This window comes from Solanum verrucosum, unplaced genomic scaffold, assembly GCF_900185275.1.
Source record: "Solanum verrucosum unplaced genomic scaffold, falcon-dt-bn FXZP01000176.1, whole genome shotgun sequence".
In the NCBI taxonomy this organism is placed as follows: Eukaryota; Viridiplantae; Streptophyta; class Magnoliopsida; order Solanales; family Solanaceae; genus Solanum; species Solanum verrucosum.
In genome coordinates, this window is record NW_026020412.1 from 3,284,976 (window position 1) to 3,304,148 (window position 19,173).

The 19,173-nt window shown below is 29.3% G+C and overlaps 1 protein-coding gene across 1 annotated transcript; it reads left to right on the top strand.

Annotated features, from left to right (window-relative positions):
* The first annotated feature begins 9,841 nt into the window (after nt 1-9,841).
* On the top strand, nt 9,842-17,997 carry LOC125840618 (uncharacterized). Its single transcript, XM_049519583.1, has 15 exons — nt 9,842-9,915; nt 10,394-10,447; nt 10,598-10,699; nt 11,013-11,194; nt 11,516-11,575; nt 11,670-11,688; nt 11,798-11,862; nt 11,977-11,992; nt 12,097-12,158; nt 12,518-12,614; nt 13,201-13,535; nt 13,739-14,072; nt 15,705-16,045; nt 16,343-16,646; nt 17,817-17,997. The coding sequence occupies exons 4-14, from the start codon at nt 11,013-11,015 to the stop codon at nt 16,605-16,607; spliced, it is 1,776 nt and encodes a 591-aa protein (XP_049375540.1). The 5' UTR covers nt 9,842-9,915; nt 10,394-10,447; nt 10,598-10,699; the 3' UTR covers nt 16,608-16,646; nt 17,817-17,997.
* The last annotated feature ends 1,176 nt before the right edge of the window (nt 17,998-19,173 follow it).

Here is a 19,173-nt window from a genome sequence, read left to right on the forward strand (position 1 = left end):
AATGAAAATAAATATGAGTAGGAAAGTATGGCACAAATTTAGGCTTGTTTAGTTTTTAAAATTTAAATATTACTTTCAGTTATTGTTTGGAATTATTTTAATATTCAATTCAATATTGATCTAAGATATATCAATTTTGTTGATAATTATTTTTATATTTTGTGCAATATCAATTAAATATTTTATATGGATGAATTAAATTTGAATTTGAATTTTATATGACTGTTATTCAATATTTTAATTTTAATATTTTGGTCTATTACTTTCCTTTAATACAATACAGTTAATTTTTCTAGTAAAATTTTCATTTATTTTAATCTTCCATTAGATTGTAGGAATTTTTTTATCATTTAAATCTACTATCAATATTTTGTATATTTTTTTTAAAATAATTGTATTTACACAAATCGTAAATTGACCTAATTAATAAAAATAACTAACTGAATAACATTAAAAATATTTATCTCAGTTTAAAGATAAATAAATCAATTTAACCCTTTTGGGAGATAAAACTGACCTTGCAATTGTTATAAAAAAGTAATTTCTATTTTGATATAAAATAGAGTTTTAAAAAGTGTGATTTAATTTTTTAGTGGTATCGTACGTTAATTTTGAGTTTGCAATGTTTTATTTTCATATGTTAAATTTCGTTTTTGGATTTTCGATTTACAAATTAAAATACTTTGACTTTATGAAATTTTTAAAAGAAAAAAGAAGTATCAAATGAAAATAACTATAAGTAGAAAAGTATGGCACAAATTTCAGTTATTCCGATTTTCATATTTTTCCAGATTGTTGTAAATTCTTTTTTCTTATTTAATATTTTGAAAGTTTTTAACAATTGTTTGTATGCAGAATTTATATAAATATAATAAATTTATTTTTTAGTTTAAATAGTTGATATAAAAATTTGATTAATTCCAAAAATAAAAAGAAAGTTGAGAAGTCCTAAACATACATTGATTTATGGTTTCAGGTTTTTAGGACTCTAACATGGAACGGTAATGTGTAGTTAGAAATATTTTGATATAATTACACAAAAATAGGTCTTGTATTTAAAAATTCATTTATTTTAAGAATAGTTTTGAAACATTGCAAAGTATTCATATTGTTCTTAAATATAATAAAACAACATCACATAAATTGAAACAAGATGATTTTTATTTTTTTGCGGACTTGTGGGATTTCATTAGTAAGTTATTATTGTTATTAATAGATTTAGATTCTTACCTCTTTTCAGATTGAGATGGTAACTGTTATAGATTGAAATTGATAGTTAACCATTGATATCTATGAGATTGGGACAAACTCATGAAGGCCCTCGACTAATGAGTAATGCCACCATTCCTCTACCTTTATTCATGGTAACAACCAGCAGTATCATCCAGAGGCTCTAACGTAATGTTTTCTCTTATCTTGCTTGATAGTTTAAACTCTACAAAAAATTAGCACTTTCTTTCAAAGTCATTTTCCCTACAAAGAAAATAGAGAAAGAGAACAAAGTCATATTTCTATGTAATATATACATATGGTATATACTTCAAAATTCAGATCAATTCATGTTATTATATCATGGATCTAAGGAGTAGAATAGTATCTATACCAACTGGCAACATACCTGCAATAAAACAAAAGCTAAACATAATTTCTTTCAAAATTTAAATAAGCATATTATTTAATAGTATAACGCATACTCCTTCCTTATATAAATAAAACTAGAGAACTTGACCGCGCTTCGCGCATTTGTTAAACATTTAATGTTTTTGATTAATTTTATATTTAATCTATTATTTAATCGTAATATTATTGTTTATTTTAATAAAATGAAGATTGTGAAAAAGAAAATTAAAGCTTGACAAATTTTACATTTATTAGATGAGGGAGAATATATTTGCTATAACAAATTCTTTCATTTCTAGTGAAGTTGATCCTTTTATATGCAATATATATTTGGGTGTACCTCACCTTAAATGTTTAAGAAATATCTCATAATGTGAAATAACAATGTAATACTAAACAAATGCATCGGCAAGTGAAATTTACATTAAAAAAATATTGAATAATGACGTAATAATACCTTGATAGAATTTTCTATCCATTTTTAAAAAAAGAAAACTTCATCCTTTTTTGTTATATCTTCTTTTTTAATAGAAGAATCATTTATAATATTCTACTCCACCTTAATTTGTACCATCAGAATAAACATTAAATTATTGAAAAATGACAGAGAAAATAATAATATTACGAAAATCAAAATCAAGTGAAAGAAAAGTTTTTTCATGAATTTTTTAAATTTGAAATATAGTGATAACAATCAAAATAGAGTACTTGTTTTATCTTTAAAATTAAGTTTAATTGGATTGAATTAGTAGAATGAATTTTTTTAAAAAAATTAATAGCCCTTTTATATTATTAAAAATACATTTTTTTAATTGAGTAGTAGGTCAAAAGTTACAAGTTACAAATTGGGATATTAAATTAGTATCTTACTCTCTTCTTAATTATTCTGGTATTGCAAACATTTTTTTTCCTTAAATGGTGATTTATTTTCCTTTTATAGCTATTCAATCAATATGGGATATTGAAATAATATCTTCATCTTTCCTTAATCATAATAAAATTATTATTTAACCTTTATTTTTCTGAAATGATAATTTTCTGTTCATTTCTATAACATATTGCTTAATATATTGATTGTAATTATAATAAAACATATTGTATTTAGTATGATAAAAGAATTCAAAAATTTGAGAAATCAAATAAATAATAATCCTAACTTCTAAGAAATGTCACATCATCATTTACATAATTACATATTCAACTTTATATATATAAAAATAGAGTAAAAAGAAGTGATTTAAGAAAATGATATAAATAACATTAACGATGAGATGATGAGAGTTAAGTAAATTTTTTTATATTTTACAAATTTTTAACATAAATTTTTTAATTTTTTTTAAATAAAAAATAAAAATAAAAATCGAGGCAACAATTATTTTAAGAAAAACATAACAAAAAATGTCAGAAAGAATTGATAAGAATATAAGTATATAATAGTGTATGTTCTTGGAAGGTCGTTCAAGAAGATGACATGTTCATCTCTCAATTTAATATTAAAACTATTTATAACATGATTAAATTTATTTAATATATATTTATAATTAATTTTAGGCAACTGGCTGTCTACGCATCTCCTACGTAATGCTACATTTTTTTTATTCTTTCCTAAAAGTTTTTCATATATTTTGTTTTCTCGATGATTTAAATTTATAATTTTAAAGTTAGAAGTGAAGACTGAAAATGCTTATCATTCGGATTATTTGGTTTATCACTATTTTTTTTTAAGTTTGTATTTATGGTGTAGTATAATTTTAGAACAAAAAATGATTCAAAAATTTTAAAATGATGATTCCTTAAATGGTGATTCTTTTTCCATTTATAACTATTCAATTAATTTTTAATGTATTAAATGTGGTTATTGAATTGAAATAATATATTTATCTTTCCTCAATCATATTATAATTTAACCTTTACTTTTGAAATGATAATGTTCTTTCCATTCCTACAACGTAACATATTGAGATGAAGATTAATGATGAGATGAAGATTAAGGAAAGAAGTAAAAGAAATTAATAGTATTGATGATGATAGAAGTTAAATAAATCATTTTTTATATTTTATAAGTTTTTAACATAAAATTTACCATCTTTTAAAATTTAAAAAATGCTAAAAAAACATAAAAATACAAATCGAGGCAAAAATTATTTTAAGAAAAATATAACAAAAGTGTCGGAAAAAATTGATAAGAATAAATAAGTATCTATTGCTAAGAAAGGTGTCACCCCACATTTTTTATTTTAGCTTTATATATATAAACTTTTAGAAGAAGAAATGTTCCATAACTTTTAAAAATGATAAATAAAGTTATATATATTTTTAGAATATATATAAATTTTAATTAAAGATAAATAAGGGGAAAAAACTTTAATTAAAGATACAAAAAAATCAAGACAGAATAAAAGAACAAAGAAATTAGAAGAAAAATGAAGTTGAAAGAAATAATATCAATTTCCTCTCCTTTCAAATCACAGAATAAATTTTTGCTTATTCTCTCCATAATTTGATAAGAATTCCATAAATAGATTCTTTCTCCAAATAATCCTTCTTACTCTTTGAAACACTAATCATCCTTCCTATAAAATTCTCAACCAAAATGCATTTTCTCTCAATATATATTCCCTTGATAGGAAGAATAATCATTCTTTCATCAAAAAGTCTTTCATTTTGAAGAAAAATATTTGTTACCTGATCTTTCCAAATAATTCTTCTTACCCTTTGAAACACTAACCACCATTCTTATATATTTTTTCAACCAAAATGAATTTTCTCTCTCAATATATATCTCCTTGTAGGAGGAATAAACACTCTTTCAAAAAGTCTCTCATTTTGAAGAGAAAAGTTTATTACATGACCTCTTCTTTACATTAATATCTTCAAAAAATCATAAGATATTATCTCTTTCTCTTTTGTTAAAAAAATCACATAACCTAGAAATTTGATAGACATCTTAGTAGCAAATGTTGATACCATATATTCATCATCATAGTCAAAAGAAGAAGAGCCAAACATAAATTCGTTGTTGTTTGTTACAAATGCTAAACTTTTAATTTTATTTTATAGGCTAAATAAGTATAAACAGTTGCGAAAAATGAATAGATTTTGATCTTTTCATCTTCGATTTACTTAAATGTATATTAGTGTAATGGATGTTATAAAGGGCAAAATTAATTGGATATGCCATAAATACTTTCAGCTTTTTGAAAATACAATTAAAAAATACAAAACAAACGTAAAATGTCAAAAAAGGAGAAAAAAGGAGAAATAGAAATGCTGGCAATAAAGAGCTGTCACATCAGATTGATTATATTCAGTTTTATATATATAGATAGATAGATTAAATATACTCCTTTTCATTAATATGAAAAACTATGAACTTATCTTAAAAGAAAGACTCAAGTCATCGATAACCTCTTAAAGTTGTCCGCATAATTCACTTTAGACATCGTATCTTAGGCTTGTTCCAATTGAACACCTTTATTAGTTAAAAAATATTCCTATCAAACATTTTCTGACTATTAACTAAACATAGAGAGAGTATCATACACTCGTGAATGATGTGGCATATTAACCAATAAAAAAAAGACATGTGGCATAGACCCATGATATATCAATTCAAGAAAGAAAAATAAAATAAAAATTATGTTTTTACCCCAAAAAAAAAATCATCCTTCCCCAATTTCTTTTTAGCACAATACCCCCACCCACGCAACCACCCGGCGTCCACCTTCCCCTTTTCTTCTCAGAACACACCGCCACCGCTCCTAAAGTAACTTTCTTTTTAAAACTCAATTCAGATTTGTATATTCTGCTTCTTCTTCTATGTTGTAAGTTTTTTATGGTTTGATTTTTTTTTAGCAATTTTAAAGAAAATAATTTTCAAATCCGTATTAGTCTTGCCGGAAAAAATGAGTTTCGCTGGAATTGTTTTTGATGCAATCTGATTTTTATTTTTTTGATGAGATACTCTTCAACGACTTCAATGAGAATTTTTATCAGTAAATTCTTTTGATCTTTTCTGTTTTGGCTGGTTATTTCTTTAGTTGATGTGTTTTCGATAATGATATTGGTGCTAAGAACACATTCTATCCTGATATATTTCCTCAGACTCAATTTGTTTTTTAAACAAAAAATGAAGAAGAAAAATTAGTGGAACCAAAAGAAAGAACAAAGATTTTGTAAAATGGGTGAAGAAGATGACGATGAGTGAAGAAGACGACAGAGGGATTTTCTTTTAAAATTTTTATTAAGATTATTATTGAATTAAATTATTACTTTTTTGGTTATTTAATGTATGCCACGTGTAAAAACAAAAACAAATTTATCTAAAAAAAAGCGTCCAATCAGAGTGAGCTACACTTATTTTGCCACATAAGCATTTTGTGTTCAATAGGTAAATGTTTTGAATAATTTAAGTGTTCAATAGGTACAAGTCGTAGTTAAGGTATCTAAGTGAATTATGTGAACAACTTTAATGAACTATGAATGACTTAAGCATAAAAGAAATATCAATGTTGTCAGAATCTATTTCTGAACTCTTCTAAACCAAACGATCTTCTCTTCATACTCATGAACTAATCATAAAAGCAAACACGAAAAGCAAAAAATGTTACCATGTTTAAGCAGTTGAATAAATATAAGAGAATAAGAATTCTGAAATGAGTAAGTTTTTGGGAAGATGTAAATGGTGCATTTAAGAATGATTTTTGTTATTTACATGTGTGTTATGCGGTTAACTATTTTCTAGGAATAAAATTAGTTATTTATCTTTTAAAATTTAAATTTTAAATTAATCACTCAAATTTAAAAAAACTTATCCGTTTGGATATTGATTTGAATAACTATCATTTAAAAAAAAATAATTCAAAAATGAAGTAAAAAAAGAGACTTAAATGGAGTTACGTAATTTCTGCATATTTCCTTAAAAAAAAATAAAAAAGAAAAATAAAAATAAATATATATATATATATTATTTAAAATATATGCTATTTTCACAAAGAACGTGGGTAGTTCTCTTTTAAATTTTTTTTCTATTGTCAGTTTTTTCTCTTATTATTAATATTAATATTATTTAATTAAAAATGAGTTAACTTCCCACAAAAAAAGGAATCACACACACGTTACATCACCATATTTAAAAGAACAACTTTCACATATAACAAACACAAAATTCATATTTGTATGCTATAACAAAGTTTGCATAATTGCGCTCCATAGCAAACATAAATATGTATATTTCTCTATACATATACAAAAGAAAGCAGTTGTACAATTTGCTTTGGTATACATATACAAAAAGATCAATTGTATAAAGTGAGAGTGGCGAGCGAGATCTGGGAGAGGGGAGAGCGGGGAACGAAAAAATATGTATATATACAATTTTCACGCATTTTATACATTTGCGTTTTTGTATAAAGTGAGAGAGGCGAGTGAGAGAGCGAGATCTGGGAGAGGGGAACGAAAATATATGTATATATACAATTTTCTCTCGCTTTATACAAACACAAATGCACTTTATACACTTGCGTTTGTATAAAAAACGAGAGAGGCGAGGGAGAGAACGAGAGTGGCGAGCGAGATTCACCAGGAGAGAGATGAAATAACAACAGTTTGCTATGAGGTACAATTAAATCAAACTATATTTATAACATTTAATTTGAATTAATAGTTTGCTATTATATACAATTTTCCCTATTTAAACTTATTTTTAAAAATATAATAGTAATTTATTATTAATCATTTTACATTTAATTATTTTAAAAGTATATTTTTTGTGGTGCTGACATGTGACGCTTTTCACCTCTCCTATTATATATATATATATTTAAAAATATAATAGTAATTTATTATTAATCATTTTACATTTAATTATTTTAAAAGTCTATTTTTTGTGGTGCTGACATATGACGCTTTTCATCTATCCTATTATATATATAGATTATATTAAAAAAGAAAAAGTAAAAAAAGATGAAGAGGAAAGTTGTAAAAAAAAGAGTGCAGTTACATCTTCTATATATATTTGACTAAGCAAAGATGAATTATACGAGGATATAGAGTTTTAGGATCAAGTTAGTAGATATATAGTCGAGTATTGTATAATTTTGCTTATCAATATTTTTATTTTTATTCTTCTATTATCTTATTTTTTGATTTTATCATTACATGTTACTTCATTTATTTTAATTATTATATTATTTGCTATGCTCCAGTTCTTTTCTCTGGAATTTCCGTCACAATTTCTTCAGTAGTATATGATATATCCTCTTCTCTTAGTTGCTTTGAGATATTTTACTTGAGTAAATGATGGTCCATTAAAAACAATCTAGAGTCTCTGTGTACATGTTACTCTCCTCACACTTATGAAATTACATTGAATATATTGTTGTTATCACTATTTGTACTATATAAATTTTATTTCCGTAGGATTTCTCTTGTATCTACAAAAAATGAGTTAAGTATTTGATTTTAAATATATCATAATAAAAGTAATTATATCATAGTACGTAGACCCGTCAATATGGGCTAGGCTTGTTGGGCCGGCCTGGCCTAACCCGGGATTTAATAGGGCTGGGCTAAAAATTTTGGAGCCCATTTTAAAAAAAGGCTTTTTAACCCGGCCTGAATAAGCCTGTTAATTTGTGGGGCTTGAGAAATATAGGTAGGGCCGGCCCGTGGGCTAATACAAATTAATTAAAAAATATAATATAATATTAAAATTTAAAATTAAAGAGATCCAAACTCAAAATCTATTTAAAGTTTTTTAGGAAATCACTAAGTATAAAAGTTGCATCCACCATGAAAATGTCCAAACACTTGTTGCTACTCGAAACTGGTTACATGGTTTTTCTCAAACTGGTAATATATTTTTGTGTACATTTAAATATTATAATTCTCAATTTAGCTATTTTTTAATATTTAACTAATTGAAACCGCATATAAATTGCATATGAAAATGAAGATGTTAAGACAACCTTCCCACAAGTTGATTCAGATATGCTTGATGAAGATGATCATGAAGTGTTAGATACGTCATAGGTTTCATGAAGTGTTAGATACACCATAAGTTTCATGATTTTTTAAGGAGTTTATTTTTTACATTTTTATGGTTGGAATATTGTCATATTTTTTGTGTTCTATTGTGATCATTGCAAAATAGTTAGGTTAATATTTCTATTTAGATATTTATACTTTTACTTGAAAAAAACTTAATAAATATTATAAAGATAATTTTATTTGTGGATTTGATTAACAAGTAGTAACATTAACACCATGTAATATTGTTTTATCGATATTTATGATAATATTTTTAAATTATAATTTATAATTTAATTTAATAATTATAAAAAAATATATAACTTTTAAAAAAGTGGGCTGGCCCGGCAAGCTTGTAGCCCACATACTTGTGGGTTGGGCCGACCGTTTTCTGGCCCACACCAAAAATGGGCTAGCCTGGCCTGGCCCGTAAAATGTTAAAGCCTGTATGGGTTAGCCCGGATGGGGTGGGCTAGCCCATATTGACAGCTCTAATAGTACGTGGATATATTTGGGTAATTAGTTAATTATTACTACTCTAATATTCCTAATGATTTTCCATTTACATGACATTTTGACTACCATATAATTAAAAAAGAAAATTATAAAAACATGTGATTAAGAAACAAATAAAAAGCTTATAGTTAAAGTAAAATGAAAATTGTATTTTCGAGTGACCACAAAATGGTCGGAGTAACGGCTTCTCCGATTCAATCGTATTGAGTTACGATGACCGCAGATCTCCTCTGCGTAGCTATAAAACCAAAAACCTCCCATTTTTACTCTTCCCATTCCAATTCTCTTTGTTATGATCAAAGAGTTTCATCTCTAACAGAAATGGCATGGAGATATGTCTGCTCAATATTTGTGAGGGTTAAATCACGCTCATCTTCCTTAGGGTATCATCATCATCATCATTATCTCCTTTTATTTTCATGCATTTTTGGGTGTTTAATTTAGGGTTTGTTTATAATTTTGACAAAATTGAATTTATTCAACTGTTAGTTTTTGTTTTCGGTGTACAGATATTGCAAAATCTGAATGGAGCTGCTGCATTTTAATCAATTGGTACGATTATCATGATGCTTTAATCCAATGGACATATTTTCGGAATGTACAGTTTCTGGTGTGGAAAATGTTATTTGCATTATTTTACAAGTTTTATTCATTTTTTTTTGTTTTTTTTGTTTTTAGGTATCACCATACTTTTTGGCGTAATTGCTTACTGACAGCATCATTATTTTTGTTCAATTATATGAAATTCTGGTAAGCAATGACATTTCCAAACAAGAAAGCAAAGAGAGTTGTGAAAATATGTTATCTGAGGGTGGTTGGTTTATTTCGAAAGTTACGGGATCACACATGTGTTATGCTTGAACAATAACAACATACCCAGTGAAATATCACAAAGTGGGGTCTGGGGAGGGTAGAGTGTAAGCAGGCCTTACCAGAGAGGAAGAGATACTCTTTTCAAAAGACCCTCGGTTCAACTCTGAACTAAATGCAACTACTTTCTTCTCATTCCTTTTCGTGATTTAAGGATGATCATTGTATTGTCAGGTCATTCTTTCTCTTCCCTACAGAAATTTCAGGGGCATAGTGAAGAACAAACTATCAACCATGTGTGAATTTTCTCTGTGATGATTATTTAGTTTCTTGTACAAGTGATTTTACACACGCGCCCATTATATATTTTGACCTTGAAAATGGTGAATTTGCTAGGTTTTTTGTTGTTTATGTGCAGATATTCTCAAATAACACTCTATACAAGTTCATCTAGATAGTTTAGAAGGGAGTCGTATTTCCACTCCGCTAATTAATTATATCCAAATAAAAGATTTATTGTGCACAAACAAGGTAATGTGTCGCTGCTGGGACCGTCTTTCTTGTGAGAATTTTTACAAATCTAAGTCTGGTTGTCTTTTTCTTCACCTGCATTTTATCGCAGGTCTCCTCATACTGCTGGTGTCGTGAAAGAGAGACATTGTTCTTAAAATTTCACAGAATTTGGACTCTGTAGGAAAGTAGGCGCCGAGACTTTGAAGCAAAGGTAAGGTAAACCTGAAATTCAGTACTACAACTGTTGTTATTGTGATAGCATCTGACCAGAAAAATGGAGAGAATCCCGGAAGTACATTTTTTTGGTGGCATGATTTTTTCTTAACTTCCTGGATTACACATGTATGATAGTTTTGGTACACTGAAACAATTTTGTTGTTTTCTCAAATTATATCCACTAGTAAGATTGTTAAATAAGGGTATGAATCGGGCATTGATCAATCACAATTCAATAGAGTGTATGTTCTTAAGTCATTTGATGTTATCTGCATCAAAGATTTGAATCTGTGCTTATGGAAATGCAGATGGGGAGGGCAAAATTGAAACTGCATAAATTGGATGGTAGCAACCGTATAGGAGTATACTCAAGGCGAAAGAAAGGTCTCTTGAAGAAAGCTAATGAGCTTTCAGTATTGTGCGACATTGACATCTTTCTTGCCATGTTTTCACCAAGCGGAAAGCCTAGTGTATACAAGTCAGAGAGCAGGTACTTCTTCTCCCACCACGATAACTCACTATTAAACCCTAACATTTCCATCTCTTTATGGTTTAGGTCTTAGGAGAGAAAAATAACGTGTGATTTACTTTGTTTCAAGAAATATGATTGCTACTTTTTAATGTCAAGATACTTCTTCCAAGTCAACAATTTATGAGATGTGAAGTACTTTATGGATCCACCTGAATAAAATAGCCAATATTAATAATTATGTGTCTATGTTAGTTTAAATCTAGCAAAATTTAAAGACCAGTTTTTTCGAAAGCCTTTCTACTGATAAATTTTAAACCCATTGTATTATTCTCCCTCCAGTAGCTTTGAGGACATGATTACCAAGATTATCGAAGTAAATCCAGAAGAAAGGGCAAAAAGGTACCATAACACACACATGTGAATAGTTGTACTGATGAAATGATTAAATGTGTGAAGAGTTAATCTTAGAACTGTTCTTTTACCTTATTAACAGGAAGATGGAGTGTCTTGAAGTAAGTCCAACCTTCCTTTTTTATAGGAATGGCCTGTTTCCACTTATTTGTGCATTCAAAATTTAAGGTGCTTTTTTGGTGATGACCTTCTCTCGATTTGAACATTTAGACAATAAAGAAAGCTTGCAAGAAGTCTGATCACGATGTAAATATCGGAGAACAGCTCTGTCCTGGGTATGTACCATTTTACTGCGAAGTAGTTCGGTTTACCTTTCATTTTAACAAGCAAGACTTGTCAGGTTTACATTTTTACTTCACTACTGAAATTTTCTGCTTATTCTTTTTCAGGGATTTGACAACGGAGGTACTAATTTTATTTATCAGAAGTATATCACTATGACTACCTAATTTGTAAGCACTGGTGGCAATGCTAGTTATGTAACACTCAATTTCTTGTGATTGGTATAGGATATAAATTTTCTCTCACATTCATTAAGAATTCGACTTTCAGACATCGAGGGTAGACTCAGGTGACATTTTAAATTTTTTTATTGATCATACTTGTTATAAGATATCTTCCCTTGCTAAACAAAAGCATAATTATCTACAAAAGCCAAAAAAAGTACTTCATCTAACCGTTTAAACTTCAACTGAGATGGTCACATATTTCAACATATACAGTCTCTTCTTTCTCTTCCAGAAAAAAATGTATTCTCTTTCGGGAATTTCTCTTGTTATTAGATCATTTTTATTAATTACTTTATGATAATTCTATTCTTTCTTCCATTTCTAGGTTAATATGCATCGTTTACTTGCCATTGTCTCTTCAGAGATAGTGCTAGAACCAGATTATGACATTTCTTTTTCTGTTGTGATTTGGAATATGCAGGCTTTGGAAGAATCTTGACAAGATTGACAACATTCAACAACTTAGGAAATTGGAAGACTCAATTTCTAAATCTCTTAACGAAATCGCAAAGCATAAGGTATACTTAAATCTTGCGTCACCCAACAGTCCACAGCTCTGTTTTGATTTACACACTTGTGTGTAGCCATTCATCATATTAGTTATGACCGATCAAATTTACTTGTTTTATGGATTTAATTGGAGAAGAGCTCTAGGGCCTGAAAGGTTACTCTACTGTTGGATATATATTTGTCTTAACCTTTTTAGTTAAACTCACTTTGTTTATTAAACAAAGTTAATAAAATTCTCCGGTTTGGTATGGATACCCTGCCATTTTTTATAGTGATATTTCAATGAGAATAATAGGAGTGTGGGAGTCATATCGATGCTCCAGCAGTAGACTGTAAGCTAATTTCCTAATGGAAATGATATAACTACAAATAAACAATTGAAAACAGGCTAATAAAGTACTGTGCTTGGCTGTAATGTTTCCAACATATCCATTATTTGTCTTTTGATTGTCGTTTTCTTTTAAAATTTTTGATAGAAAATCATAATAACTTCAATTAGTGGCTAAATATAATGCGCAACGATAAGTAAAGAGTTATGCTCTGCATTTTCTTTTGTAAATTACAAGGTTGTAATGACCACTCTTTGCATTGCAGTATGGGATTAGATCATTAATTTTTAGTGCTGGGGAAGATATTCATCCTTCTTCAGTCCAACATGGTATGGATTTACCTTCAAACTTTGATGCTAGGAAAGAGCCCCATCCATGTTCATTAATCCATGGTTGTGATAGTGAAAATACGGACGTGTACGAAGACCTGACTTCATTTGGTTCATCTTTACCTTCTGATACTGGGCAAGACTTCCAGGCTTCTTCACTGATGCAGCATGGGATTAACGCCTGGCAAGAGCTCTATAGATGCTCATCAGTCCACGGTGGTAATAATGAAAATATGGATGTGTACGAGGACTTAAATTCATTCCCACTAGGGTGAGGAGTTAACTTTATTTCAAGCTTCAAACTTCCAATTATCCTATTCCTTGTTACGTAATAGTAATAGATTTTAATATGTCTATAATTTCTAGTTGGCATTGATATTTATTGCTATTTCAAATTGTATCATCATTTTCTTTGTTTTATCTACAAAAGAAATTATTGGCTTCTGACATGTTATTGATTTTTGGGGTCTGTAGGTATTTGGAGGAACGGTCTTTTTCTTTTGAGAGCTACACAAATCTTGTTTGCAACAAAGAAATTGAAATATCTAAGCCGGAATCCAAATTTTTTGTACCTGATGAAATGTTTCTGGATTGTGAATTAAATCAGGAAGATATTGAAAGAGAGTTTGGATTTACTTTTGATGTGCCACAAGTTGAACTAATGGATGCCCACGGAAATATTTTGGGCTGTAGCACCAACAATGGTTCCATACTTCCTCATTCTGATTTTGTTAACATCCATGATAGTTCAACGTCAGCATCTGGAGCTTGTGACAATATGATGTTAGCTGAATCTCTAAACTTTCTTGTAAGTTTTCATTTTCATTCTTTTGGCTTAGACAGATACTGCAATCTGCATCTCCCTAATATTATTACCACTCCTTTCACATTTCATTACTCTCCATTTAAAGAAGTCGATTGTTCTCTATCATTGGCAGAAAGATCCATCTATGTGAAACTAGTTTTTAAATTGAAGCTATATGAGAACCATTTGAATGCTCACAATTTGTCATCAACATCATGTCTAATTTTTTGGATGTAATTATGTTAGTTTGAAGATTATTATAGAACCGGCAAACAATATTTATATCAATCCTTACAATTCAGATTTGTCACATAGAACTGATCATTATATCTCCTACGGAAACTTTTCTCTAGACCGACTAAACATTTGAATGAAAGCTTCTTATTTCTAGGCTAAATCCATTTTCCAACTGCCACGCCGATCATTTCTGCATCTTATATTTAGAAAATCTTGTGATTTTATCTTATCAACACGTGGAGATCATTTCTACGACATTTAATGGCTAAGAAGCCGAATGATACTCCAGAAGTCAGTTACCCTTGTGACATCAGAGATGAAGATGCCTAATCTAGTGTATGTGGAAAGCCTATGAGTTGCAGCAAAGCTGTTAGCTTATTATTGACCTTGTACATATATCTTAGTTGTTAGGATGTTCCCAAATTGTCCACCAGCTGCATCTTCAGAAGAAAGCCTTATTTGGCATTTTTTCTCAAATCCTTCGAGTAACTTCGTGATATTCAATGTTAGACTTGCAGCTGAAGAAATGTTTAACATCATACACTTCTTTCTCTTAAAGAATTTTTTTTTTTTCATTAATTTACCATTTTATCAGATTTCATTTGATAATTTAGTTAGGTGACCATACTAACAAAACAATGAAAATGTAGCATAAATTGATCAACAGTAAGCTGACTCAGATTCTCTATCCCCTACCTTATGTTTTGTTTACTCTTGAGTTTTACCTCATCCAGAAGTATATGGTTTGTTTACCAAGAAAAAGTAAAGAAGTTTTTCTTTTTTACTATTTTTTCTTAGAAGAAGGCATTGAGTTATAGTATGGTAGTTTATTCTCTCTTTGTGATCTAGGGAACTGCAGATTTCAGAAGAATCTTCACAAAATTAACATCATGCAAGTTATGATGACTTACTGTCAAACTCTCTTTAATAAAATAAAAACATAAAGTATACTTGGATCATGTTTCTTCAAACAGCCCAGTTTGTTGAATTAACGCACTAATAATTTTGATGATGACCTCCAAACAAGGAATTACTCCATGTTGTTGATGGAGAGAAAAAGAGCTCTAAATGATAACATCATCATTGGATAAGTATTTAGTTTGGTTCTCTTAGATTTGAAACAAAATCATAAAGGTGCGTCTTCTATGATTGTATCCTTTCCTTTTTTAGAGTAATATGAGGGTACAAGTGGAACGGGGATGTTGGTAACAGGTGACAAATTTAACAAGTGGAACGGGGATGTTGGTAACAGGTGACAAATTTAACAAGTGGCTCTTAGATTTCCAATTAAATATCTATTGTTATCTTTTGGTACTCTCATGAATGCTATTGTGATAGAAACTAATTATTAAATTTAATACTGTCTATACTACAAGTTAACGAACACTTTCATTTCAGTATGGGATGGATTCATTAAGTTCTGATGATGGAGAAGAATTTTCAACTTATTCTTCGATCAAGCATGGGACAAATTCACTTTCAGCTCAGCTTAATGTAGGGTTATCAGTCCATGGCAGTGCTAGTGAAAATATGGATGGATACAACAACCTAAACGTATTTGATGCATCTTTAAAATTTGATGATGAGCAAGAATTTCATTCTTCATCATCGATCCAGTATGGGATGAATTCACCAGTAAGTTTTGATGCTGGGCAAGAGAGGAATCGATCTTCATCAGTCCACGGTGGTGATAGTGATAGTATTAATGGATATGAGGACCTAAATTCGTTCGTACAAGGGTAAGGATTTACCTTTATATTATGCTTCAAGCTTCCAATCCTCATAGTCATCGTTAACTTTTCGTATCAGATAACTATAACAAGATACATTGATAATTTCTGGCACTGATACTGGTGTAGCTTTGATGCCTTTTATTTCCTTATCAGTACATTTAAACAAATATGATGTCCAACAATAAGTTATTTTTCTTGTTTCCCATCCATGCGCCCCACTCAATCACCACCACCGCCACCATCTTTATCTTTATCTATAGAGATAATTATTACCCTCTAATGTCATTGATTTGGGAATTTCAGGTTTTTAGAGGGTCCCTCTGTATCTCTTGAGAGCTATACAGATCCTGCTTGCGAACATGAAATTCAAAATTGCAAGCCTGGATATGAAAAATGTGCAGCAGATAAAACGTTTCTTGATTGTCAAATAAATCAGGAAGATCTTGAAATAGCATTTAGATCTACTATTGATTTGCCACTGGTAGAGAAAATGGATGCGCAGGAAAGCACTTTTGACTGCCTCAACAAAGGTTTTGGAAATCAACAACTAACATCCATCATAGTGTAGAACCGGAATTTGTGACGATATGACTCTCTCAACTTTCCTGTAAGTTTCACCTGTCTTAGTATTTTATTTCACTTTGAAACTCCTCTCTAACCTTGTCTTATTAGTCTACCTATCTTCTGCAACATCATATCCAAATTGGTGGTATTTATACTTTGAAGGGGATAGTGCATGCGTTAATGTAAACACTTGTATCATCTCTAAATATGCAAGCATTAAATTTCCCCTCCCATGCACCACCTAGTATGTACCCTGATAGAATAAAGGAGGTTGTAGGCAGCTTAATTATTTGGGGAGTATGACTATCCAGAGTATATTAGAATCAACTCGTTCTCATTCATGTTGCCTCTAGTTGATATAATTTTGTTACTTATTGGTGTATGAAAACATGAACAATGTATCAAATCTCTTTTCGTGTGTTGCTATGCCAGGTAAAAATGTGTATTTATGTGTTCCTCTAAGTTGGATAGATGCTAATAGTTATCAGCTCTGAATTTGATTAAAATCTATCTTCATCTTTCAATCTTTGAATAAACCAGATAACTTTTCTCTTTAAATGCATATAAGTAAAGTCTAACTGAATTTACATTCCTTTTGTATTGGTGAACAAAATCTAGCTAACGCCCTGTCCCATAAACTTGACTATCTACAATAGATGAGATCACATAGAAATCTTTAATTTGTGTGTCAATTCGTCTCTCGACCTTAGTCAAACATCAATAAATCAATAATGCAACTGTGGAAAATTGAAATCTGAAAAAAACTACTCAATGATGGGTAAATCTAAATGGGATGCCTCCAAACGCAAGGTTTGCCTGTCATGTGTTGGTTAAATGTGTTTATCCATTATTATACAAAGCATATACATTACTTGTACATTATACCTACAGTGTATACGTAATGTATAGTAGTGTAAGGATGTATATGTCATGTGTAATAGTGTATAGTGATGTATATGTAAAGTATAAAAGTGTATATAGATCGTATTACATAGATTTAAAAACGAAAAAGAGAAATGAAGAGGATTCTATGTTAGCTTGGGAAAGGTGGTAAGAAAAAACATTAAAATCGATTTGGCTTCATGAAATTCAATTAAACATAAAGTTTCTTTTCCAGTTTCTAATATATGCAAAATAATTTATCATTGCTTGCTTCTCTTTTGCCCTTCTCGTGCACGATTAACTACATTGATTTTGTGAGCTCTTCGTGCAGCAAGCTTTGTCTGATGTTGATTTTGCTGGTGTCTTCAACTCGACTCATTTATGGACATGCGAGCTGAAGCTCTATAGGTCTCCTTCAATCCATGGCTACATGCAAAGGAAACCTTAAGGGCTCCAATACCATGCCACATTACCAAAGGGAATTGGAATGCCAAATTTGTAATATATTTCTTCTTGTCTAGTTGAACTCATTCATAAATAACCTTTTTTCTCTATAAAGTTATTTTATGTGCAAAGTAATGTTAGCATTTTAAGGTTGGTTTTCATGTTCGAGACTATTATGTGTTGCACATGATCTGAAATCTTGAAATGGGGAAAAACCCATATATAACTTCATACTTTTTCATGTGCAATTTGTAACTTCATCAATTTTCATATTCACTTTGATGTGCATCTTCCCCTCTTTGGTGTAGTTACAATATTTAAATCCCTAAAATTGTGTTGGTTAAAAAAATGGAAAATTGTATGAAATAGCAAATTATTAATTCAAATTAAATATTATAGCCATAGTTTATTTTATTTGTAATTGGCAGCAAACATCTCATTTTTTGCCATCTAGTTCGATGTACAATTAGCCATTTTCGGTATACAAATGTATAAAATGTGTTTGTGTTTGTATAAAGCGAAAGAAAAGTGTATATACAAATACAAATACATATATTTTCATCATATACACTTATAATTATACAAATACAGAGCTTATTATACAAATAACAATGTATAAATGAATTTATACAAAACAGAACAATTTGTATAAAATTGAATGTATCTAACGAATTATACAAATCAAAAGCTCCATAACAAACATAAAATTTGCTATGGAACGCAATTATGCAAACTATAGCTATAACATACAAATATGATTTTTTATGTTTGCTATATGTGAAAGTTTCTCATTTAATATCCCACTCCCTATGGTAAATTGTCTACATTAACGAAATCTCAACTTCTTGTTGTATACATCTATTTAAAGTATGATAGTTGATGTATAGTTAATTTATAGAAAAATTTACCTAAATACACAACTTATTTTACCATATCCTCTCAAATTTCCTACCATTTGAAAAAATTACAAAAATACCTATTTTCCTCTCTCTCTCTCAAATACATCACTCTTACGCTATGTATCAAAATGCGATGTATCGAGACAATTGTGTTTTGTATCAACACAGATAATGTACCTGGACTTGATGTATCGGAAAGTTGAGTGATGTATCCAAAATAACTAAGTTTTAAGGAATTTTTGTAATTTGGAAAAGAGTAGGAATAAGATGTAACTAACTCTTAACACTATAAGATTTGCGTAATTCTTACTATTTATTTGGTTCAAAATTTATTGTATACGTTGA

Excerpts from the sequence above, each read along its gene's own strand:
- LOC125840618 (XM_049519583.1), top strand. The coding sequence starts at position 11,013 with ATGGGGAGGGCAAAATTGAAACTGCATAAATTGGATGGTAGCAACCGT. Across the intron at positions 12,159-12,517 it reads GACATCGAGGGTAGACTCAG|GCTTTGGAAGAATCTTGACA; the intron begins GTGACATTTTAA and ends TGGAATATGCAG. Across the intron at positions 14,073-15,704 it reads CTGAATCTCTAAACTTTCTT|TATGGGATGGATTCATTAAG; the intron begins GTAAGTTTTCAT and ends CTTTCATTTCAG.